This window comes from Microtus ochrogaster, chromosome X (genome assembly GCF_000317375.1).
Source record: "Microtus ochrogaster isolate Prairie Vole_2 chromosome X, MicOch1.0, whole genome shotgun sequence".
NCBI lineage: Eukaryota > Metazoa > Chordata > Mammalia > Rodentia > Cricetidae > Microtus > Microtus ochrogaster.
This window is the reverse complement of record NC_022026.1, coordinates 29,621,243-29,646,855: the sequence shown is the minus strand read 5'-3', so window position 1 is coordinate 29,646,855 and position 25,613 is coordinate 29,621,243. Positions and strand designations below refer to the sequence as shown.

Here is a 25,613-nt window from a genome sequence, read left to right as displayed (position 1 = left end):
TGATTCATTGTCAAATTAAGAACTAATTAAATTAAAGCTAATATGCATATATATGTATATATATACACAAATACACACTAATTTCGCATAGAGTATTGTTAATCCTAACAAGTACTTTGACTATATTCATCCTCCATTAGCTTTTGTTAAGAAAAATTTCAGTAATTCATTGAGAATTTCAAACAGTATATTTCGATATACTCACCACTCCTTTCTCTTGATCCAATCTCACTTCCCTCCCCACACACTTCGAATTCTCTTTTCACAGGTTCATGAAATTCAATTTGTTTTATGTTCACATATTGCCCTCCCAAGCCTGCTAAATCACTTCTTAGTTGGCAACCAGAAGTTGCAAAGAGACAGATATTAAGATATAAAGACATCAAAATATATATTTGTAAAATATATATATATATATATTTGTTCAACAGTTATTAAACTACAGAGTAAAAGCCTTTATTTCAATATATCTGCCAGCAGAGCTCCAGGAAAGGTTCTTTGATAAAAATTAAACACTGTAATTATGTATTTTCTGAAATAGTTTCATTTTTCCCTAGATTATATTCTCATTCCTCAGCTCAGTTCCTTGAGACTCTTGCCTCAGGTCTTGAGTGGCTTAAAGCAGCTGTGACTAGAGCTTTACTCACACACTAGTGCCTGCCTTAAATTATCATTTCCAAGTTCACTTGAATGGATATGGGATCAAATTAACTGCAAGGAATTGGTGTCCTATGGTTTAGAAATATAGAAATTTATGTTAAAACATCTTCTCTTGTTTTATAACTTAGTAGAAAGATAAAAATGGTTTTGACTATATAACTTGGTTATATTCTTCATGACCCCAAAATGAACAATGATGTCACCAGATGATGAGTAAGAACTGTGTAAGAATCTGAAAAGGTAAAAAGTGACAAGGCCAGATACTCACAAAGGATTAGAAACACTTATCCTCAGGGTTCTGTTAACAGATAATGATTGTTAAGATAAAATCATATTACACAGAATCTATTACAAAATCTGATTAATAAAACGGTCATGAATAAAATATAACTAGTATAGTGAGACTGTCTAATAACAGACTGCAATATATGAGACTAGAGTATCCCTTTTTAAACTTCAAAAATTTAAATTATTATTAATGATCCTAATGATAATATAGCACTAGAATCTTAATTATAAGTAGGAAATGCTGTTGTAGTGATCAGTTTCATGGATTTCTGAATGTACTTACTGGCGTTTTTTTGTTAATGTCCGTGACAAAATTTTCAGGATTACTATTCTTCATTTTCAATTCTAATGTTTCTTGCGTAGGATTATATAAAGGAAGGGTCTGAATGATCTTCCTGGGAGGAAAATCAAAAGTAGCAAATTTACTGGTATTTACAAACTTATCAGTGATAATTTCATAAACTTTTTCATTATCAACTAAATTGATATACCTTACAAGTTATGTTAGTGCATAATATTATCATACATTTATGGGAAACAATGTCTGGTTTGATTTTGTAACAAATTTGTGGCAATATGAATTAATAGTGAAGTTATGCAATGAAGAAATAATAAACTACTACTCATCTGTCATCTATGGAAAATTAATCAAATGATCTCAACAATGTTTTGGAACACTAAAATGTGTACATTGAACTCTTTGTACTCATAGTAACTCAGAATGTGACATTAAGTGCAATTTGAAATAACATGCACCAAGCTTTGTTACACTAAAGATGAGAAAAAGTTATCCTTTAATCCAAACTGATTTGTGTCCTATAACATCTACTTCAAAAAAAATTAAATATACAAATTTCTTGTAGTAGGATCATTATTTCATATGGTGTGGTACCAAGTCTAACTAGGCTCGAGTCTAGAAAGAAAACTTTCCAGATGTTTCTGATTTTTCATATTGGTTTTTAATGTATGCCTATCTTTGACATAATTTCTATGCTGATTAAGCAAAAAAAGATCACTACCACATAAAAATGTTCTTGATAGAAAGACATTAGGGCATTTCTGTAGATCTTTAAAAGCTAATGTTTATCAAATATTTGAATATTCAGGTTTTAAGAAATCAGAGCCATGATTTTCAATGCAACATTTTTCTGGTTAATAAGTATATAGAATGTATATTAAAACATTGATATATACACACATAACTCAATATAGTATAGAAAGAAAACTTTTCAAATATTTCTGTTTTTTCTTATTGGTTTTTAATGGATGCCTGTCTTTGTCATACTTTCTATGTTGATTATGCAATGAAAGTCTTTATATACACATAGTTATATGTATATATAAAGAAACTGAACCTATATGTGTGTATTCTTATTTTAAAATATAATTTGCAAAGAATAATTATTGTTTTTGCACAGTGGATTTACATCTAGATATAATGTAATTTTTGGTACTAGAAATAAAATCTAGGACCTGTATCCATCAGTCTTAGTTCAAAAATACACAGAATGGATCTATAAAGAATCCTCTGGTTTCCATCCAGGGATAAATGAAGCTCATTGTATAAAAATACTGTTTCTTCAAAGAGAGAAAGGTATATTGTTCTACTAGCAGTGAATGCAATGACACTGAACAACAGGTCAGAAGTCAGAATAGAAATGGCCTCACATATACATTCTCTGCTTTAACTAAATACAAAGGTGTGAACCATTAAATGTGTATCTTGAAACTCACTGTTTTCTACAGAATTCTGGTCTCTTAAGTTGTATATTATAATTGTTTATATATTCAAGAGTTATCACTATGATAACAATAAAGGGTTATTGATTTTGATATAAAAAACTCAAGAAGTTCTGGAAGATAAAACTGAATTAATCTGTCAGATTGGAAAATAGCAAATGCTGGGGAAAAGGGTAAAATAATACTGAAAATTTTAAACCAGTAGGACAAATAAGGGAAAACAAAGAACTGACATAACATTGGGAGATTTCAGAAACTGAAAGCCAGAAATTACTACAAGACTGTCCATTTATCTTAAAACATAATTGAAAACAGAGGCATAACAAGAAATATTATTGAGACAGAAAGCTGGATGCACTGAACGATCTCACAAATTTTCAAAACCGATAAGGATAAAGGTTAAACTCGCTAAAACTTACTACCAAATGTCGTTCAATGCCGTGTAACTTTTAATTAAGCATGTGTTTTTAAATCTAACTTAAACATGAATGTTTTTAATCTAACCTAGAAAAACATGTTTTAAAAATCCCAAGATTATTTAAAAAGGAGAAAAATCTTGTAAGCAAGTGGTTTAGCTTTTGGGGCAAGCCTAACAAAATGAATTAATTCCCAGAACCCATGTGTAGGTGGAAAGAATCAACTGTGCGAAAGTGTCTTCTGAAATTCATTTGTATATCATGGCATGAGTGCTCCTACATTCATACAATAATAAAGTTTTAAAAGGCGTACATGTCTAGTACAATATGAAAAAATGGTTGCAAAAAGAAGCAAAACATTTCAGATAAATATTTATAATGTTTATATAGAGCATTCATACATTAACATTTACAGTTTTATTGCATTAAAGATCTGTGTGTACTTGTGTACGAATGATGGACACAGCATCTAGGTGTAAGTCAGGGGACAACGGACAGGAGTAGATGCTCTGTCTCCATAATGTGTATCTTGCTTGGGGTTTGAAGTCAGATCATCAGTCTTCATATAAAGAGCCTCTCTATTCCCCAAATCATTTTCCCAGCTCATACATATTAACAATTTAATACATGAGAAATACTCAGAAGCTGAAATGATTTTAGAAATACTATGGGGAAGTAAAAAGGGTTAGTACATGACTCAATTTTTCTAAAAGAATTTTTTAAACCAGTTGTTTTTTTGTCTTCATAATTCAACTTTGACTTGACTCTTTGCTGGAGATGTCCAGTTGCTGGACTTTTTGATCTTAGAATGCCCTCAAGTCTACAGAGAGTAAAGGAACCTGAAAATTTTATGCTTCAGGCTAAATACGGTAATGGAGACTACAACAAGAGTTCAAAAGCCTAGGAGTGATTAGTAATTCTTCACTTTTTTTATCCCAAAAATGGAAAAAAAAGTTTTTTTAAGTGTTATCACCATAAAGAGATGATAAATAATTTCTTTTTAATTTTTTTTTAATTTCCATCTCCTCCCATTTCCCTCCCCCTCCCCCCACTCCTCTCCCCCTCCCTCTCCAGTCCAAAGAGCAGTCAGGGTTCCCTGCCCTGTGGGAAGTCCAAGGTCCTCCCCCCTCCATCCAGGTCTAGGAAGGTGAGCATCCAAACAGGCTAGGCTCCCACAAAGCCAGTACATGCAGTAAAACCAAAAACCCAGTGCCATTGTCCTTGGCTTCTCAGTCAGTCCTCATTGCCAGTGACATTCAGGGAGATTGGTTTTATCATATGTTCATTCAGTCCCAGTCTAGCTGGACTTGGCGAGTTCCCATTAGATCAGCCCCACCAATAAATAATCTTAAGCTATATCTCACAGTCAGTAAAGTGTTGGTCTTAAAACATGGGCACCTGATGTTGATTCCCCACTGTATTGTGTCTGTCATACCATTCCTGAAGAAGCAGAGGTAGGAGGATTTCTGGAGCTCATTAGATGGCAAGCCTAGCTGAATCAGTGAGCGTCAGGTTGAGTTAGAAACACTATTTGAAAACATATGGTGGAGAGAGATACTGCAGGTTGATATCTGGTCTGTACATGCAAAAATGTGTACTTGAATAAATATGTATATACACATTCACCAAATATGCTGACATATATACGTACATACATACACACAAAGAAAAAATGTGTGGATATTTTTTTAATTGTCACAATATATGAAAATATGCACTGTACCTTAAATATAAAATATTATTTTTCATTTTTAATTGAATATAAAATGAAATAAGGCCAGACTACAAAAAAATAAGCAAATGAGCAAAAAATTTAACTTATCTTGCTTTATAAGGCATACAAAGTTGTAAGAATTAAGCTCTATATTTCTTTGCAAGACCAAGGAGTGCAGCACTGCACATGCTGTCACTTTTGCCCTTAGATCTTCTTTACATATCCTGCTTTCTTCATTATTCTGATTACTCTTTTAAAATTTTCATAATGAAAAAAAATTAAAAAGCCGGGCAGTAGTGGCTCACTCCTTTAATCCCAGCACTCGGGAGGCAGAGGCAGGCTGATCTCTGTGAGTTCGAGACCAGCCTGGTCTACAGAGCTAGTTCCAGGACAGGCTCCAAAGCCACAGAGAATCCCTGTCTCGAAAAACCAAAAAAAAAATTTTTTTTTCATAGTGAATTATTTGTAGTGGTATTTGGGCCTAACATTTAGCAATGCTTAACATACTTTTTGTATGCTGAGGAAGAGCTATTAGTAAAAGGTGCTTATTTACCCATTAGACTATATAAAGGTAATTGCAGTTTATTTTGGTTTACCAGAATCAAATTTGTCAGACATAGAATAGGATCTTAACTATCTGAGTGTGAGTGAACACTCAAGGGAATACAGAGTTAACCAAGCGGCCTGATGTTCACAGTTCCTCATGGCATACCCTCTGCTTTGAGCAAACAATCCTTCTACCAGTTTTTATTTAATCCTGAACTTAACTTGTTCCTAGGCTTAAGCCATATATGTACAACAACACTTCACTCCCCTAATATCTACTAGGAATGAACTAAGTACAGTGAGTTTCACTCACTATTAGATGCCACCAACTATTTCTTCTTTACATTAAAAAGGGAACACCCCTTTCCATTTTATTTTGGATGCCTGAATACAGGAGCTTACTCTGTACTGCAAAAGTCCCTTTCCCTCCTTTGAAAGCATCTTTTGTACAGAACTCTTATCTACATCGTGATCTGCTTCTCTTGACAGGTTTTCCCATTATAAGTATATTCATTCTGTAGTTTAAAAGGGTAAATGCCTTACAAAAGAGTTTTTCCCTTTTTTATAACAAAATTAGTAAATAGAACTTACTTTCCAAGATCACAATGTATTTCTGGTATTTCCTTTGTTTTGGGAATATCAGTTGTCAATTTTAGTAAATACCAGAACTCTTCACCCATTTCAGGCTGAAAAATAATGCTGTTGTAGAGAAATTTTGAGAATTTTGTCAATCATTCTTGTTTGTATAATAAACATGGAAAAGCAAAACATAAAATGGTGGTACTATCTGGTTTCAAATGCAGTATTTAATCACTAATGTGCTATATATTCCAGTCTTATAATTAATGTATTTGTGATTTTTCAATTTTTGGTGGAAAGATGAATTTATTAAAGGAAAGAAATATTGTTATTAATACAGATTTAACAAATATTTGTTGAATTAATGGAAACTGATTACATGAGTATTTTAAATATCAATGTTAGAAAAGATCATGGTCTATATCTGCAGTTATATCAAATATATTGTATTATATGTACACATTCATGTGAAACCTATCATAAATATGCAGTTTTAAAGAACATCTTTAAAAACAGAATGTATTCCCCCCTCAGAAGATAGTTTGCTAAAGTGCAATATATCAATGTGTTAATATCTCAGTTTTATTGTATTTTTTGTATAATTTCAATCAAGTCATTTAACTTTTTATGTTAGAATTTCATTATTTATAAAATGGGACGGATCAGTCTGCCTTGCCTTTCTCTCTCTATGAGAATTTTATGTACCTAAAATATATACCAAGATGATAATAATAGAGTAAGCAGGTAACAAATGCAAGCCCAGAGTATGCCTTATACATACAAAAAAAACCCAAAATGAAGTTTCAATTGGTACTTGTAAATCCTAGAGTCACATTAGTGAGATGAGAGAAGTCCCCATTTTTAACGACAATCTATTACAAGTCTTTTAAGAATAACAACCTGCTCTCATCTTCTTCTTTTATACCATTCTGCTCTTTTCCCTCTTGTTCAACTTTTTAATTTTTTAATGTTTTGAGACAGTATCTCTAGACCAGGTTCAAGATGGTCTAGAACTCACTTTGTAGTCTGGGTTTGTCTCATACTCAAAGGTCTCCCAGTTTCCCGAGTGGTGGGATTATAAATATGAGCCACCATGCTAAGGTAATGAACTATTCTTTTCTTGATTTATATTATTATGAATTTTTATCCTTTAAGGTCTAAAATATATATTATTTTATTATTCTTTCATTGCAATTAAAAGTAGTTACTTCTATGATAGGAATCAAGATAAAGATTTTTACAGTCATCATTCTCTGAGACAATGTATTCATAGTACTACACTAACTACACAGTTAATATATACGTGTGTGTGCATGCACACTTACATGAATGTGTATGCTTGCAGTAAACAATAATATTTCTAATGCAATTCTGTCTATGTCTTGCAAGGAAATAATTTATAGTTAATTACTCAAAGGAGTCAAGAATTTTTAAAATTTATTTTACACACCAACCACAGTTTCCTCTCCTTTCTCTCCTCACATTCCCTCCCCCTACTTACTTTCTGCCCCTGCCCCATCCACTCTCTTCCATCTAAAAGATACATGAAATTTTATCAAGAAGATTAAAAGTTAAATCCCTAGTTCCCTTGAACCATCCTCAGTTCACTAAGGAAGACTGAACTTGAAAAAAGCAAAATGAGAAATGTTGGAATGTTTTATTTTGACATTTCAGTGAATAGTAATTTTGCACTGAAGCAAACAAAAATTAATTGTTAAGTATTACATATTATTAAAGAATAGTTCTAACTTCAAACATTCAACAACAAATTTCAATAAAAGCCCAAAGCTACCTTTCTTCTTTATAGCCTGTGGCTGCTGGAGAATACCATACAATGTAATTCACACATTTCAACGGATGCAGTCTCATTTCCTCCGGTCCACTAAGAGCAGAGGATGTCAATTTCACATCCATACGAATACTTCTATCTTTTGTATTGGAGATGGGAATTTCAATGCAGACAGTCTCCTAGGAGTATGAAAGAAAAGAAGGACACGATCAACTTCTATTCTCAGCATAATCATTTCTCTTGGGAATGAGACAAAAAGAAAAACCATTACTTAAGGCCATTTGTTTTATTTTTTCCTTTCCTGGAACATTATTGAATTCATCTTTATTAAGTTTTAATCTCATATATGTTATCCATGATTAATCTTGATAATAATAACAGAACAAAGCTTTAATAACAAGCAAGACATAGAGATCTAATATAAAAAATAGTTAAAAATTACTTGTAACATTACATTTTAGATACATTTTTCTCCAATAGCTTTATTACCATGAGGTCCATTTTCCAGTATGTCCTCTGGCAATAACTCATTGATCACACAATGGTATATTTTACTGATTTTTCTAGGCAACCTGATGAAATCTATAAGTCTAATATAGAACATTTTGAGAAGTTTCCAGAGATAAAAGAAATAAAACTAATTAGAGTATATCAGGAAACAAATATCATCAACCACAAACTAGCCTAGCAATTTTGCCTAGAGCTGAAGTAAGAAAAAATTAAGAAAATTAACTGGTCCTGCTCATTTGTCATCATGTACTAGCCATATACGTCTTACAAACAAGCAGTGTTAGTTTAAGAACATGCTTTCTGGGTCTGAATTACCTCACTCAAGATGAAACAAAAAAGAAACCCAACCCCACTAAACAGAGAATAAAATCCAAACAGCAGATTCCTAGTCTATTAATATCTGTTATACTTTCTGACACTTTTTATATTTATTCCATTTTATTTCTTAAAAATAATTCTGGGTCAGCAAGATGCTGAATTGATTTCTACCAAGTCTGACAATCTGAACTTAGTTCCCAAGACCCATATAGAAAAAGAGAACCCATTCCTTCCTACAAGTTCTCTCAATTCTACAAGCACATTGTGGTAAACACGTATGCACAATCTCTCTCTCCTCTCTCTCTCTCTCTCTCTCTCTCTCTCTCTCTCTCTCTCTCTCTCTCTCCCCACACACACACTAAATGCAATAAAATTAAAAGACGTCATGTTTGATTTATTCACATTTTAAAACCTATACATTGAATATGCAAACTCTGGTCTGAAGAGGAATAAAATATCAGTATTTGTGGTATAACATTTCTTTTGGAGCATATCATTACTAACAATACAAGAACACAAAGTAAAATTGTTTGTTTTCACAATTTTCTCTGAATCTCAGAATATCTTGGACTCATACTTCTCTTTCTACTCTCAAAATTCTGGGATTTTAGTCATGAACATATATGCCTACCTTGAAATTACTTTTAAACTTACAGTTTCTTTGTGAACTATAATTTGTGTAATACAAGTAAGCATTTATTTTACATGAAAATTATAATACATTATGGTTCACTAAATCTTAAGGGTACATAGAATGGGAGGATGGAAGCCACAAGGAAGTCATATCACAGTGCCTCCTTAGCATGCTTGCTATATCCATAGTGAATTGTCCCTACCTGAACACTTAGCTCCTACCTTGTACATCTAGAAGCATTATCTAATTCTTTCAGAGATGAGAGATATAATAAAATAAAAAGATAGATTATTGAATCTACTTTTATAAAGCAAGTACTAGTTTTAAATATTTTATATTGCATTGGACATTTGTATATTGTATACAAATTTTGTAAATTGATACAAACATAATATAAATTTGTTTAGCACATAATGTACATATATTTCTACTGTTGTTTAAAGTATTGTTCTTATACAGCTCATATAACAATGTAATGCAAGTTTCTAGTCTGTGAAAGTTATTACCAACTCTTTAGGATAATAAAGAAACACAGGTTATTAATTTGTTAAATATTACAATTGAACTTGGAGTCACAATAGGTATGTTTATAAAGTCAAACACATATATACACATTTTAGATAGATTATCTTCAAACACTTCAGAGATCTAAAGAATATGGCATTTAAGTTGTTTTAATAACATAGTTTTTTTTAATGTGATAATGAGACATCTTTGCTCCTGAAAGCACAATTTACTTTGAAGAAGATGATGGACATCCAAGACAATGTGTGACAGCCCTTCAAAAATCCTGCTTGACAGAAAACTATGTTGAATATTCTAGGATTTTAGGCTGAAGATGGATGAAGACAGATGCTGAACACTGCAGAGGAACCTTAGGTGACTGTCCAAGCAGTCAGCTATTTCTGTCATTTCTCACATTTTTAGAAGTTGCTTGCTTGCACTTCTTGCTTACTCAGTTAATATTATTTCCTTCTCTGGTCTCTGAGGGAGTTGAAGACTAAAAAAATGATAGGTTATCATTTTTCTTGTTTATCAGATTCAGAAAAGAAACTCATTAAAGAGGTGTAAAGTGTATAAGGTTGAAAGATATCAAAAGATCATTTTAGATGGTAATGCAAATTAGGATAGTAAGTAAATTAGGTCCAAGACTTTGAACTCACAAGCTGGTTAGATAATGGAGTATTTTCTCTGAATTTGTCAAATGCAAATGGACTAGATAGACATTGTTGATGCATTCATTGCCTGTATACATTGTACGTAGTTAATGTACTTATATATTTTTATGTTAGATATAGCCTTCTTTTTTATTTTAGACAAAAAAAGGGAAAGAAGTGATATTTTGTTTGTAATCTAACAAATAAAGCTTGCCTGAAGATCAGAGTGTAGAGATATATCACTAGTTAGCCATAAAAGCCATAAACACACATATTTAAGAGGCAGTCCGATCTCTGTGAGTTCAAAGGCATCCTGGGTTACATGAGATTGAATCTGTTTTAGGAGAGAAACAGAGTTCACACAAAGATAATCCCTGCACTTGAGATCACATGCCTTTAATCCTAGCACTAGGGAGGTAGAGACAGGCGTGATATGGCTGAACAGAGAGAGGAATATAAGGGGGAAGAGACAGGATCTCACCCTTTCAGTCTGAGCATTGATAGATGTAAGAACTAAATAGTGGCTGGTTGCTTTGCTTCTCTGATTCTTCAGCTTTTATCCTATAATATCTGACACTGAGTATTTGTTAAGACCAATTAGAATTTGTAATTTGAATTTTGTAATTTGGACAGCCATGCTAAATGCTTATTAACTCTGTGTTCTCTTGAGAATCCCTAAAGCATAACATTCGGGAATAAATTTCAACAGAAACACAAAATTTATTATAGTCACAATATTTAATCTTATGCTACATATTAATATGATATATATCTAACATGATAGAAAATCTATCAAATTTCATTTTATAATTTTTTTTTTGGATTTTTGAGACAGGGTTTCTCCGTAGCTTTTGGTTCCTGTCCTGGAACTAGCTCTTGTAGACCAGGCTAGCCTCGAACTCACAGAGATCCGCCTGCCTCTGCCTCCTGAGTGCGGGGATTAAAGGCATGCGTCACCACTGCCTGGCTCATTTTATAAAATTTACCTTGAAATTTCAAACTCAAACAAAAATTTATATATGGCAATTTAAAAGCATGGTTTTATATGGATATTTTTAGTTAATAATACATGAAAATATTCAGAAAATAAAGCTTAATTTTATAGCTATAAGGCCTTTTATGAATATAAATTATGTATTTTATATATGGCTGATATGTTTAGTAGGATAAGAAATTTATCATTCATTAATTTTTGAGATAATAAACACATTTGAGTCAGAACTTTGGCTATTTTGAATAATTCCTGAAAATATATCATCATTTGGCTCTAATAACATAATATAAAGTATCATCGTATATGGTGTCAGAGGACTTCATCCCCAATACACAGGAGACTGAGGCAGAAAGATTTTGAGAGTTTGATATAAGCCTGGTCTACCCATGTCTAAAAAATATACAAAGAAAGTAACAACCACAAAATGCTTAATGTCTTGTTGTTCAACGTATCCTACCATATTATACATTTACTTTTATGAAAAATTTAACTTTTATACTTGCGGATTTAAATTTATATATAAGTACTGTTTTAAAAGTTTAAAATCTTTGGCTGTTATTTGTCTTGCCAAAGACATAGTCCTCTACTTTGATGAGTATGCAAAATAAAATATAAATCTGTTTTGACTACTTTTTTTTGAAACTCAACTTAAATAGTAATGAGGGAACATGGAGACTTCTAAAGCTATCTTTCATCTTCACACAAGTTATTTTAGGTTCAACAATAGAGTATTCCTTTATAAGGTATCCAACACTCTTCTCTCTTCTCTTCCTTGTCCTTAAGCAATATTTTAGCCAGAATAATGTATGTTAAAAATTGCCTTCATATGCATACTTAATTATGTGAAATATAAAAACATTAAAATAGAAGAAATCATAAAATGTATGTTGTGATTTAAAGTTATAGAGAAGTATCCATATAAAATTAGAATACTATTAAAATACATTAAAATAAACTTTGCTTATTAACCATTTCAGAGGCAAGCAATACACGTGTAAAATTTTAGATAAATGTAAGATAATTTTAGCGTAGATTTCATTTATAAGTTTACTAATTGTCACAATGAAAACAACATTTCAAGATGTTTAAACACATCATTAAACAAGTAATTCTTTTTACATGCTCTACTGGCAAGGCAGCATATGGAATAAAATCTGCCATGCCTTTTGAATCTCTCTGAGATTTGGCCATAAGGAAATTCACTGGTCACGTGATCTTCCTACCAATTATTTGGTTCATACTCCAATCCCACATGCCTCTTTTATTTTCCTTAATATTTGGGCTCCCATATCCTTTCCTGTCAAGTTAAGTTTGTTCCCTGTGTTTATACATTTATTTGTACTTCTATCTGGGAGTATTCCCACAAATCTTCAAATTATCTTCATAATCACCCAAAATTACTTTTATTCACAGAGATAGTAATTTCTAAATTTATCTCCTCCTTTACTGTGTACACTGGGTGGATTAAATTTGGTGATATGCAATGTGACAACTTCCACTGTTTTTAAAAGCTTAATGTTTGAATTTGTTGTTTGGTAATTTATGTACATATATAATGTGTTTTGGAAGGCAGCTGTGCACCTACAGTGTATTTTGATTATACCCACCCAGCTTTTCCATACAAATCCTCCCACAACCTGAACCAAGTCCCCATTACAACTTCATGTATCTAACTTCTCCTCTTCTTCCTTTTCTACTCTTCCTGAATGTGCCTAACTAGTGCTGTCCATATATGCAAGGGTGCAGATCAATTCGCTGGAGGATGGACAATCTACAAGGGGCTAACCGACTCTCCACCACCCCAACAGTTATTAACTAACTACCTCAGTTGACAAGTTTCACTGATTACTGCTATCCAAATCCATGAAGAAATCTGCCTTTTTCAACTCTGTGTAGTGATCTTAAAATAGTTCCCAGTATAGAAAGAGCTATTTTTGTTATATTTAAGACAATTCAAACTCAGTCAATATTTTTTCTACTTGACTCCTTTTCTTGATCCCATTTCCAATCCTCAGGATTACCTAGATGTTTCTCAGTCTGGGAAAGAGGGTTTATAGGATTCGCTCTTTTCAACACCCTGGATGCAACTGCATTTCTTCCTATTATTATTTTTTTCAATATAACAACGTCAGTTTACAAGATACAGGTTGGACAAGAGAAAAAAAAAGAAAGAGGATTAATTGTTGCTATTCAACTGTCTCCATTTGACTTATTAAATTCTTTTGAATTACATTTTAATTTAATCACCAAAAGAAGGACAATTAAACTGTCATCTCATCATCATTGAGGAAAACATAATTTCACTGCATTATAGGTTGCATGCTTATTGGCTAGAAATGGGTAAATATTTCTCATCTCCCTTGATCAGCCATAAAACTATTTGCACTAAATGTCTGAACATGGCAAGCAATGAGGGCTGATGAGAAGCCAAGGACAATGGCACGGGGTTTTGATCCTACTTCATGTTCTGGCTTTGTGGGAACCTAGCCAGTTTGGATGTTCACCTTCCTAGACATGGACGGAGGGGGGAGGACTTGGACTTACCACAGGGCAGGAAACCCTGACTGCTCTTTGGACTGGAGAGGGAGGGGGAAAGGAGTGGGGGGAGGGGGAAAAGGGTGGGAGGAGGGGGAGGGAAATGGGAGGCTGGGAGGAGGAGGAAACTTCTTTTTTTTTTTCCTTTTCTCAATAAAAAAAAAAGAAAAAAAATGTCTGTGCTCCAGCTCATAGTATGTCCCAAGTCTCTGGGCAGTAGAAGAACAATCAGAAGTTATATCTCATAGGTCCTCTTGCACACTGGTATCTTATTCCCTTTAATGCTATGTGAGCGATATCATTATATGGTTTATATAGCAAGGCAATCCAAAACTAGTAGAAAATTTCTGTTTTAACTTCTTTCATCTGATATATAGGATGAAGGAATTATACAATGGCAGGAACTTGATTTCCAAAATTACAAAATGGAGCAGAACTTAAACACCCCACTAACTGTTTTAACTGAAAACTTCATTACTCCTTGCTGGGCTCAAGTAAAGATGTTTTTGTATATAAACAATTGAGTCAATCTAACAGAATCGAACAGGAAATACCTTTCACCATATCTTCTATCAGAAGATGATCATGATTTCATTATAAAATGATCATATTTGAGATGGAAAACATGCAATACTACTAATTTAGATAACATTTTATTGAGGAAATTTTCAACTCCACTTTTATTCAATTTGCAAACATCACCAAGTCAATAGACAAATGGAACTTTGGGCAGTTTGAAGGAAGTGTGCAATTCAGAGAAATGATAGCTACAATCTACCCCTATAATTTTCTTAAATTGAAGTTAGTTACAGTACTTTGGAAGTTGTAGAAATGAAGGAGGCAGTTATAAACTAGAAATGTCATTGTCATCTCTTTGCTGCTCTTATCTGTATGCCACTGTATTTTCTCATTCTATCTTAGCCCTTTCACCTCACAATCCATAATCCAACCTGAAACATACACAGTGCAAAGGTATTACTTTCTGTACTCGGAATTAAAATTATAGTCTTTCAGATAATTGTAACGTTGTTACCTAGTTAACATATACTTCCCACTTGAAGATTTTAAAGGTGAAGAGATGGGTAGGTTCAAACCTTCCTTCTTTTTCCATTCAGAGTAGTGTTTTTTTTTTTTTTTAAATGTGGATAGGGATGTCTCAAAATAGCTGCATTTTTTCCTCCAAATTCCCAAAGTGAGATATTAAATCTTAGGAAATCTTTATTCATTATTTTTAAAAACCTGAACATGCTAAAAATATAATTAAATATCTTCCATATTGAACTCATTCTAGAATTCCCTTTTTATGTGCAGCACATAAAGTTTTATTCACACACATTTTCATAAGATATTTACTAGACTTTCTAAAGTCATTAGGACAAAAAATAGTTTACTCTTATTTTCCCACATTCAAGTTATATTGTATTTACAATATATGTTGTAGAGGAGGTGTTTTATTTTTTGTTTGTCTATTAATTCAAAAAAACATAGCCTAAATACTTTAAATCATCAAAATTACTGTCTTCACATTTAATTTCGCTTTACTGAGAATACAATCTGTTGCATGATTCCTTCACCGTATAGTAAGCAGTAACATAAAGACCTTTAGAATACAAATATTATATGGATTTCATTTTAGGACATATTAGATTATTCATTCCTGTCTAAAAAATGTAGAAAGCACTCTAAAATCAAAAACAGCTGAAAAACCCGTGGAAATGAGAGATGTCTTATTATTATGAATTACAATTGCTACATCTTATGATCTTAGGTTTAAGTTAAACATTTCACAAATGAGTTAGCAAACCAACAAATGTAGTTTAAAATATGGCAAAGTAATGTTTATGTTATGAAAACAATTTTCTGCATATACATGAAAGTACTAAGCATCTACTTCAAAGATCACGAAAAGGCTTTACTGTGTAAATATTTAAAAAGGAGCAATTCTAGCAAACTAGTCTCTGATAGGAAAGTTAAAGAAGTTATACAATTTTATGGCTAGAAGGGCAGGTAAACTTAATGAACTAGAAGCAACGTCATTCAACAATACCACCCAACATAGACTTAGTTTAAAAAACTCTTTCAACCTGCCTCAGTTGAAAATGAGTATTTAATTAAAACAAAAACCTTCCTGTAACTAGAAGTGGAGCAATAGTAAATAGCTACAATACTTGAGGAAAGCAATATACTCATGAAAGGGAAATATATCTATTAAGTTTAAAAAGAAAACATGAAATGCCTCAATGCAAGAGATACAGAAGTTTCTTTACATTTTCTAAAATTTTACATAGCTATATGAAATACTTAAATATTGTGGTATTCCTAACCTGTGAAACATTGTATCACACTCAAAAATGAACATTATGAAAGAAATATCATTTTTTTTTCATTAGTATTTTTTTACAGGGCTAGGAACTGTTGCAAGAAAATAAAAACACCTTATGAACATTTTAGTGAGAATGTGAACAGGAGTTTGTGATTTCAGATTTGCATGTATGTTTCCTAATTTTTACACATACCAACTTATCTTCCTAATCATACAAAACAAATATTCAGCAAGTAAGCCAATGGTTCCCTTTCTAAGGTACTGTCTGGTATTCCTAATTTTTTAATTGTCTAAATTTTTTATACCATGTCTTCTTAAGGAGAGAAATTCTAATTCAGTGATCATTTTACACATCAAGAGGTTGTGTGATTAAAGTGCTGTTTAAAAATAAGCTTTATGTGGCCTGGAGAGAAGTTCAGTAATTAAGAACAACTGTCACTCTTGCAGTGGACCTAGGTTCAGTAACTAGCACTTATATAGCAATTTATAACAATCCTGAATTCCAGTTCCTGGGTATCCAATACACATTTCAAGCTTTCAGGGCACCAGGCATATAGGCAGTGACAAATGTATATGCATGTATATAAAAAGTCATATTTATAAAATAAAAAGTAATGAATCTTTAAAAGATAAAATGAAGAAAAATAATCTTTTACGTAAGGCTCTATGTTACTATAAATACTAGGCCATGAAATAGGACATGTTCATTGACTGAAATCATCCTATCTTCAAGATAGATAATTTTCCACTTAGAAGATAATGCTTTTGCAAGCTACATTTGAATGCATTTCAACATTTTCATCATGTATTTCCTATGCCTTAATGAAGGTTTATCCAGAAGACACCTTGGGATATAATCAACTTATAGACTTAAAATATTAAAATATTGTCTTAGTTTATATTATTGGGTGGTGAATTTTAAGGTTGTATAAAAATAATACTTATCAATTACAATTTAATTAAAATAACAAAATCAATTCAAAATAACACTGATCGATTTAAATATCTGTATGCTAATAATACATTGATTACATCTAATTAAACTATTATTAGCAACTAATGTCAACTTGCTTCACTTAAATCTAGACTATTGATGTTTGAAACTATTAAATGATTTTGGATATAGATTTATTAATACATGAATAACTTAAGTTAAGAAAATCTTCCAGGCACTGGTGGAGTATGCCTTTAATCTCAGCACTCCCAAGTCTCTAGGACTCTAAACACGATACTGTAGATATTGAGAAGAATTTATGAAGAAGTCTAGAGAGCACAATTCTATTTTTACCACATATATGGAAAATAAGGATATAGGGTAAAGTTAAATTTACTTAACAAATCTTGAAATGTGCAGGCGAATGCAAAGTAGAGAAGTCACCAAAAAATGCCCTATAACTAAAAGATATTTTCCAAAGCATTTAAGGTCTAGAGTAGCTCTGACTGATTAATTGCAGTATATTCTTTGGAGTGTATGTTTTAAGGATAGAAACTTAGTGCTCTATTTCCCAAATGGCAGTTCATGAACATTTTCTGGGCTCTTACCAGAGCAATACAGTGAAGTTCGATTGTGTCTACAGGAGGTCCAGGAAAGCTATGGATATCGAGATGATACCAGATTTTTAAATTTTTAACTTTTTCATCTGAAAAAAAAAACAAAAACAAAAACTATAGAGACAACAATAGACAAGCACTTCTTATTAGAGTTTTCAGAATTCTATACAAATATGACAATCATAAACACACAACTTTCAACTTCCTTTTCTTTTAGTTTCCTTTTCCTTGTACTCACTATGTAGCTCAGGTTGGCATTAAACTCCCAGGATTCTCATACCCCAGAGTTAAAAATTCTGAAATTATAGCCATGCACCACCATGGCTGGCACCTATTTCACTTTTATAGGACTTAGCAGGAAATCTGAGAACATCAAGTATAGTGGTATATTACTTGTGTTTTAATACATATAGTTTGCCTGAAGATCAGAGTGCAAAGTAGTCAGCCAGAGGCCTGGCAGTGGTAGCACACACCTTTAATCCCAGCAGCCACACTGGTTTGCCACAGAGGCCGGGCAGTGGTGGTGGATGTCTTTAATGTCAGCACTAGAGAGGAATACAAAATGGGAGGAGACAGGTCTCAGACACGGTCTCAGTCTGAGGATTCATGGAGGCAGGCCCCCCATTTTGGTGTGAGGTAGAGCTAAGACTTAGTGGCTGGCTGATTTGCTTTTCTGAACTTCAGTTTGAACCCCAGTATCTGTCTCTTGGTTTTTATTATTCATTCAACATCCAGGAGCTGCTTGTATTACAGAGGTGAGTAGTAAGAGAATCCCCATTGTATATGGCCAGGCAATGCTCCTGGCTTTATGCCTGTTCCAGTAACTCATTCATTTCTCCAGCATACAAACTTAAGAAGCTTTCAAGTGATGCATTAATGGTCTGAATGAAAAATACTTTACCCTACCTTCTAAAACATTCATAAACGTATACCAAGAAGAGTAAATAATGCATTGAAATGAACAGTTCATTTGTAGTCTTATAGGAATTTAAATTAAGGACATGGTCAGGACTATGAGGCTCAGATACCATGGAAGTTTTTAAAACTTTTGCAATCTAACTCAAAAAAAAAAAAAAGCTAGAAAGAGGTTTAGGAGAAGCAGTGAGACGATGTTTGTATCAGCATTCCCAGTTTTCCTTTAGAGCAGAAAATACTGTCACTGTTGATATACAGATACTGGCATCAAAACAAATCTGAATCAGCCACAAAGTCCCTTTACAGAGGGGTTCTGTACTCGCATCAAATTCATTTTCTTTTTTTCCTGTTGTTTCCACCTGCATAGCTTCACATTTCTGGATTCTTTGGTAGTCTAATGTTGAGTTACCTCAGGGTGAAGAGTAAATTTCATGCATAGTCACAATATTATGTTTAAAAATTTTCAAGAACTAGCTAGGCAGTGGTGGCTCATGCCCTCAATCCCAGCACTCGGAAGGCAGAGGCAGGCAGTTCTTTGTGAGCTCGAGGCCAACCTAGTCTACAAGAGCCAGTTCCAGGACGGGCTCCAAAGGAAAAAAAAATCAGGAACTATGATTCTAAATGGAATTACATAGTTAAGCTACTAATTTCTTTTGCTTTCAGTTTATCTGTGAATTTAGGGCTGACAATAATGGTGTTATCAATGTCTGTTTCTTCTGAAATCTCCATGTATATATACTACTTTGCATGGCATTGCAATGCAGTGTATTAAAAAACACTTTTTTTGTGACCTCGTGTGACCACCACATTTTGCCAGATAGGTTATTATTTTACACACACACACACACACACACACACACACACACACACACACACACACACAGAGGAGAGAGGAGAGAGGAAAGAGAGAGAGAGAGAGAGAGAGAGAGAGAGAGAGAGAGAGAGAGAGAGAGAGATTATTCCAGATTTGTGTTTTCCTGAGAATCTTCTGATTTTAACACAAAATATAATTGCACCTGTAACACATAGGGTACAGTGTGTGTGTGTGTGTGTGTGTGTTTTCTCAGGGAGGGGGTGTATGTGTATGATATGTGTGGGGTGTATATGTTTGTGTGCTTATAATATGTGTAAGGTACTTGTGTATGTGTGTGTGTGTGTGCAGTGCATATGCATGTGGATAGAAAGAGACAGACAGAAAGACATCTACTACTAATACTTTTATTTAAAGAATTACAATAAAAATTCATTCAATAGAAATGCAGTTGGAATGTATTGTATGAGGGAAGAATAAGAAAAAGAAATAAAAAAGAAAAGAACATCATCTTGGTAGGGTTCTTTGCTTTGAGAATTTTATTTTTTTGGGTTCATGCCTCTCCAACACCCTCTTATGACCCTGACACTCACACAACTCATTTTCCAGGAAACATACTCTAAGTATTACAATTCTCTATTTATACATTCTTCTTTGAACTTCTAAAAATGTTTCACAATGCTTAAGCTTATAAGAATAATAATACAATATTATTAAGTTTGTTTCATATGAGAAAGACTGCTTACATATCCTATATTGAAATAAGAAAAGTTTACTACAATATTAAGACAATATACTCATTAATAACTTCTCAGAAACTAGTATATAGTCCTGATTTAATAACACAAAAATTTGTACAGCTTAGCACTAATGCAAATATAGACAACCTGTGTGGTAAATTATAATAATCTTATTATGTTACAGCAGCAGAAATTTAGAAAATAACCTATATAAAATTAAATCTGAAATAATACAATGTTTTGACAGGCATATGCAATTCAAGTTGCAGTATGTATTATGCACATAAGTGTATATTTAATTTAAAGGGACATGATGATCAGAATTTCCAGAGTGCAATAATAAAACTCACTAGTATAATTTTACCTGAGTATTCCTCAAAAATAATGGTAGATGGATCTGATGGTGTTTCTTGTGAAGAGATGTCTTTCTCCGGATCTGTTTCTTCCTGAGACTCTTCCTCATTTCTTCTCTTAACGGTAAATGTAATCGCACCTGTAACACATAAGTCCAGGATGTTAGTTTAAAAGTGAGGAGTATATGGAATAGTCTCAAGCATCAAAATTACTATGAATTACATACCAAATATGATGAGGTTATAGAACAGTTTAATGGAAATTTTAAGGAAACACTATTAAATTCTTTTTTGTTTTCAGCGGACTGAAGTATTTATTATCCTTTAATCTAAAATGTGTTTTGTCTGATACACTAGTGTGCTAATTTATAAAAAGAACAGTTTTAGTCTTGGAGATTTCAGTCCATAGCCAACTGACCATGTAGCTTCAGATCGGGGGACAGCTGATCATGGCAGAGATGTGGGGAATAAACACACTATCCATCTCTCTGAGTATGAAAGAGAGGGAGGAAGAGGGCATCCTTTGAGAGCAAATTTTCATGAACCTTAAACTGCTTAGACTTTACCTCTTAAAGATCCCACTTCTCCCAATACACTATTAAATTCTTAATAGTAGTTTTCAACAGACTTCCTATAATAAGAAAAACTGGCCAATAATTAGTGTGCATTAGTTTTCGTTAACTTAGTGGTCCTAGATGACTGTATTTATTTATTTTCTTCCAAAGACATTTATAACATTTTTAGTTATCTCCTTTACAAACTATTTTGTTTTCTATAATTGCAAATTTCACAGTATTCCAAATTTCATCTTTCCCATAAGTATTTAAAACATGAAATATTTTGCATTTATCATAAAACTGGTGTGCCATCTCTATGGCACTTAGCCAAACTGTGGTCTTAGGTATAGGGTAAAGAAGTGCACACACATGTTATTCTATTGGTAAAAATGACAGAGTATGTTCTAGATATTTGAAACACTAGTGTTTTGGTTTTCAGACAAAATGAGATCAAATGAAATTTTGAATTACCACAGAGAAAATAATGAGTATTCTTTATTTTAATATTGTGGAATGAATTGTTTTAAACCTTTTATCTTTCCCCATTTGTTAAACTCATCAAGAAATCTTTAAAGTATAGTAACTTATGAAGGAAAAATAACAGGCAAAGATAGGCATTTTGACAGGAAAAAGAATTTTGGCAGAGAAAGCTCAACATGCACACACATTCCATTGTCTAGAACTGATTCTGATGAATGCATGTTTCTCATGAAATAGTCTCACTAGATGTGGTGTGCAAATTTGGACTATTTCTCAGCTAATACAATGTAAAAAATGATAAATTTCATAAAATTTACTAGAGTAAAAAAATAAAACTGTAGCTGTTGAAATATTCATTATATTTCTTTTATGTTAATTGGACTCATTCAAAACTGGTAGTAATATGAAAAACTGGGGTGAATATATTTATATTAAAAAATAATTTAAAAAAATGAACTGTGGTCATTCAGTATCAGCTTACAATACACAGGATTTGAAGACTAAACATATGTTCCTAGATATGCATCATAATCAAATAGCTTAGACAAGTACCTATAAATACTATACAAATGGATTTAGCAGTGTTTTACTATGTATAAAGTATAACTGCTATAACATCAAATTTTTCTAAGGCTTTACTTAGTAGTGAATTTAAGTTATTACATACTCTTGCAACATTTCCCCCCCGTGGAGAACAGTTTTAGAGAGTGCTAATCTTGTAACAAAGTATAATTATATATGTATGTAAAAGAAATTTAAAATAAAAATATACATATCAAACAATCAGTACAGTGAAGGTACGCTACAGATGACATCTTTACTCATATCCTTATTATTCCTTGTTGTAGACAGTGCCCCAAGCATGATAACACTGTTCACATTCCTCTTGGATAAAAGAAAGAATTAACGTGCAAGAAAGCATTTTCACTTATTTGGCTGAGAGGTACAAGTGTTATGATGTTTATAGACTATGCTTTTTTCCTAGAGAGCTGGATAAAGGTCCCAATATGTTTAAGGGTTGTGTTGAACAATATGGAAGCCATTAGTTATATACGATGATTAAGTAATTATGGTGATAGTTTTGCGATGTGCTATGAATAGGTATACACACACACCTAAATATAATGTATATTGCTAATAATTTTATGCTCATTTTATATATATTAAGGTTTCAATATTTATTTGGGGTAAATATTTATGAAGAATATCACATGGCTTATTTTATTTCTTCTTGTTTAGCACACATGAGGCAAGCTCTTTACAAGCGCTACATATTTAGAACTATTTACATTTCTAGTTATCAGATTGTTTAAAAATGCATAACAACTTATTTTTTATTTTCGCATAGTGCTGGTAAAGAAAATTAGTTTCAGTATTTGCATGCCAAAGCCATACATTTTTTTTCGAATCTACTCGTATGGAACAATCTCAATAATACTCTTTTATGTGAAGGTATTTAAATATACATTTCCAAGGCTGAACCAACTATAATGTTTAAACTTCATTTTGAAACACAATATTAAGTCAGAAGATTCTTAGAACATAATGAAATACAATGGAATGATAGAAAGTAGCACATAGCAGAGACAAATATAATAAACAGAGTCATGCCTATCCCAAGCAAAGTTCGTGCAAATAGGGTAATTTTCTATATTTATGTACAAAATATGGAAGATCTAGCAACATGCAGCTAGGAGAATTCTATATGGCTTTAATAAATTTAAACTTAAATGGCTATTTGTGGTCAGCATCTAAAATATTGTAAGGAGTCATCAAAATCTCCAAGTAAATCCTATATAGTAAAGAGAAGAATATATTCACATGATTTGCTTTAGTTTCATTTGTAGTTATATACAAGGCAACATGTATAGGTTTGCATTTTCTGTACTACAGTGTTAAATTGGTATTTATGTTTTAACTCTAAATTATAAACCAAAGTGCTTGAAATAAATTACATTTTCTAGATTTGGTGTTATATTATCAATTAAGCTGCAGGAATAGTCCATGTGATCTTCTGTGCAGAAATTATAGTTTTTATGGGTTTTCAATATTTTTAACACGTAACATTTTACTATCATCAGTCAAACATTTTTCTGTTCCTATTACTGAATGACAGAAGATAAAGATTTGACAAGAATTGGAAATTCATAATCATTAGTTTATCTATCCCAAGCTCATGCTTCATTTTGAAGGAATATACAAATATACCTGATATCATTAAAACAAATGACACTAATTCACTGCATTTATCCGTGTTTCTAAATGATTTTGGAGTTTATTAATATCTCCAAGAAATAGAAGCATTGTTCTTATTTGCCTTTGCATACGTAGATCTGTTTCTTGTATTATGCACCTCAAAATTTCAGGCTCCTTTAACAATAAGTTTGACAACAGCCCACCATAATCTTTGAGGTCACCACAATGTATTTAATTTCAAAACTGCTTCAGATAGTTTGTTTCTTCCTCAGCAATTTAAATTATTAATCTAGATCTTCGCTCTCTACATAAGGATTCCACCCAACAACCTATTATTATAATGGGTATATATGGTTATTATGCTTTATGTTCACAGTTATCCATTCAAACACATATACATATATTTTTATGTTCTACAATTTTGATGGAAGACATGGTACAAATTAATAAAAGTGACTCCTGGCATGCCCAACACTGACCTAATGCAAAACTGTAGAGGGGAAAAATGTTAAGCTACTTAATTCTCCAGAAAACACTATGGATAAAAGAAACAAAGTTACACTCAATATTAGGGTGAATTAACATATATCTAAGTCTAATAAAATTGTTACAAAGGCATATAGATTCAGGAACTATACCACTATGGAAAGAATACTGAAAAGTAAAATGAGGAAATTATTATACTGCGAATCCTTCAATTCTTACTACCTTCAAAAACACTGATCTCTACTGAGAATAGTTAATTCAATGAATTCTATCTCCTATCTCATCTACTATCTCTTATCTCATATACTATTTCTAAGAGTAAAACTGCCATCACAATATAATATTGCAGCATCCACAAATTATTTCTGCTTGTTATTTTATAAATAAATAAATAAAAATAGCCCTATAGGTAAAGGAGTACAATATATAAAATATTTATTTATAAAACCATTATTTTATTTGAGGAAGTATAAAGAAAGAGGAATGGATTTCTTATTATTGCTATCGACACAGTTACAATGTACACAATTTTGGGATGCTCTCATAATGTTAAAATGAGTAAAATTCATTAGTATTAACTTGAATTCATGATACTTTTAAATAAATCAGCATTTTGTAACTTTATGTCTCTCATGATTTTCTGTGTATTATTTAAAGAATATGCATGATTTTACATTTATTTCTGGAAATATGTATGACATATACCTTCCAGAAACTGAATAATGGCAGAAAGAAGATTCTATGTCTGTTTTACATTTTCTGTGCTTTTTTGTTTTTGACTTGTGCTTTCTAAAATTTGCATTTATTTGAGAAAATAGAAGGTATATTTTGAAGATATATTTTCTAGCATATGAAACTAAAATTAAATTTTATATAAAACCAATTTCAGCTGCTATGAGAGTATTGCTTAAAGACCACTGTTCACCATTATTAGAATGTCAAAAATTAAAGCATGGCATAATAAGGATTTTAAGTAGTAGTTTGGTTTAAATTCTAGAAGAAAGTCAAGTCTCAAATAATTCTAATTATTAAAAAAATTATTTTATATTTTACAAGGAAATACTAAAAATTATTTTATAAATTTTTTTATAGTCTGCAGAAACTTTTCCTTTGGCATAAAACTAACATTTAGGATAATATGAAGAAGCATAAGTACCCATTTCAATGGTATATACAATATGGTTCTTCTGGGAAGGACTGTACATATTTTTAACAATATGTCATTCTCAAGAGCATTTGTTCGACTATATTCATAGCAGTATTATTTGTAATAGCCAGAACCTGGAAACAACCTAGATGCCCTTCAATGGAAGAATGGATG

At 32.1% G+C, this 25,613-nt stretch overlaps 2 protein-coding genes across 2 annotated transcripts in view; both read right to left on the bottom strand.

The window, feature by feature from the left end:
* The window catches only part of LOC106144084 (cilia- and flagella-associated protein 47-like), a 51,857-nt gene extending 50,553 nt beyond the window's left edge, over window positions 1–1,304 (bottom strand). The window contains exon 1 of the mRNA XM_013350533.2: window positions 1,232–1,304. Coding sequence (XP_013205987.2) covers window positions 1,232–1,285 — 54 coding nt within the window. The 5' untranslated portion in view covers window positions 1,286–1,304. The remainder of the gene's footprint in view (window positions 1–1,231) is intronic.
* Window positions 1,305–7,731: 6,427 nt separating this feature from the next.
* Window positions 7,732–25,613, bottom strand: part of LOC106144083 (cilia- and flagella-associated protein 47-like) — a 46,995-nt gene continuing 29,113 nt past the window's right edge. The window contains exons 9-11 of the mRNA XM_026784908.1: window positions 20,585–20,713; window positions 17,746–17,843; window positions 7,732–7,911 (exon numbers count right to left, since the gene is read on the bottom strand). Of these exons, the coding sequence (XP_026640709.1) occupies window positions 7,732–7,911; window positions 17,746–17,843; window positions 20,585–20,713 (407 nt within the window). The remainder of the gene's footprint in view (window positions 7,912–17,745; window positions 17,844–20,584; window positions 20,714–25,613) is intronic.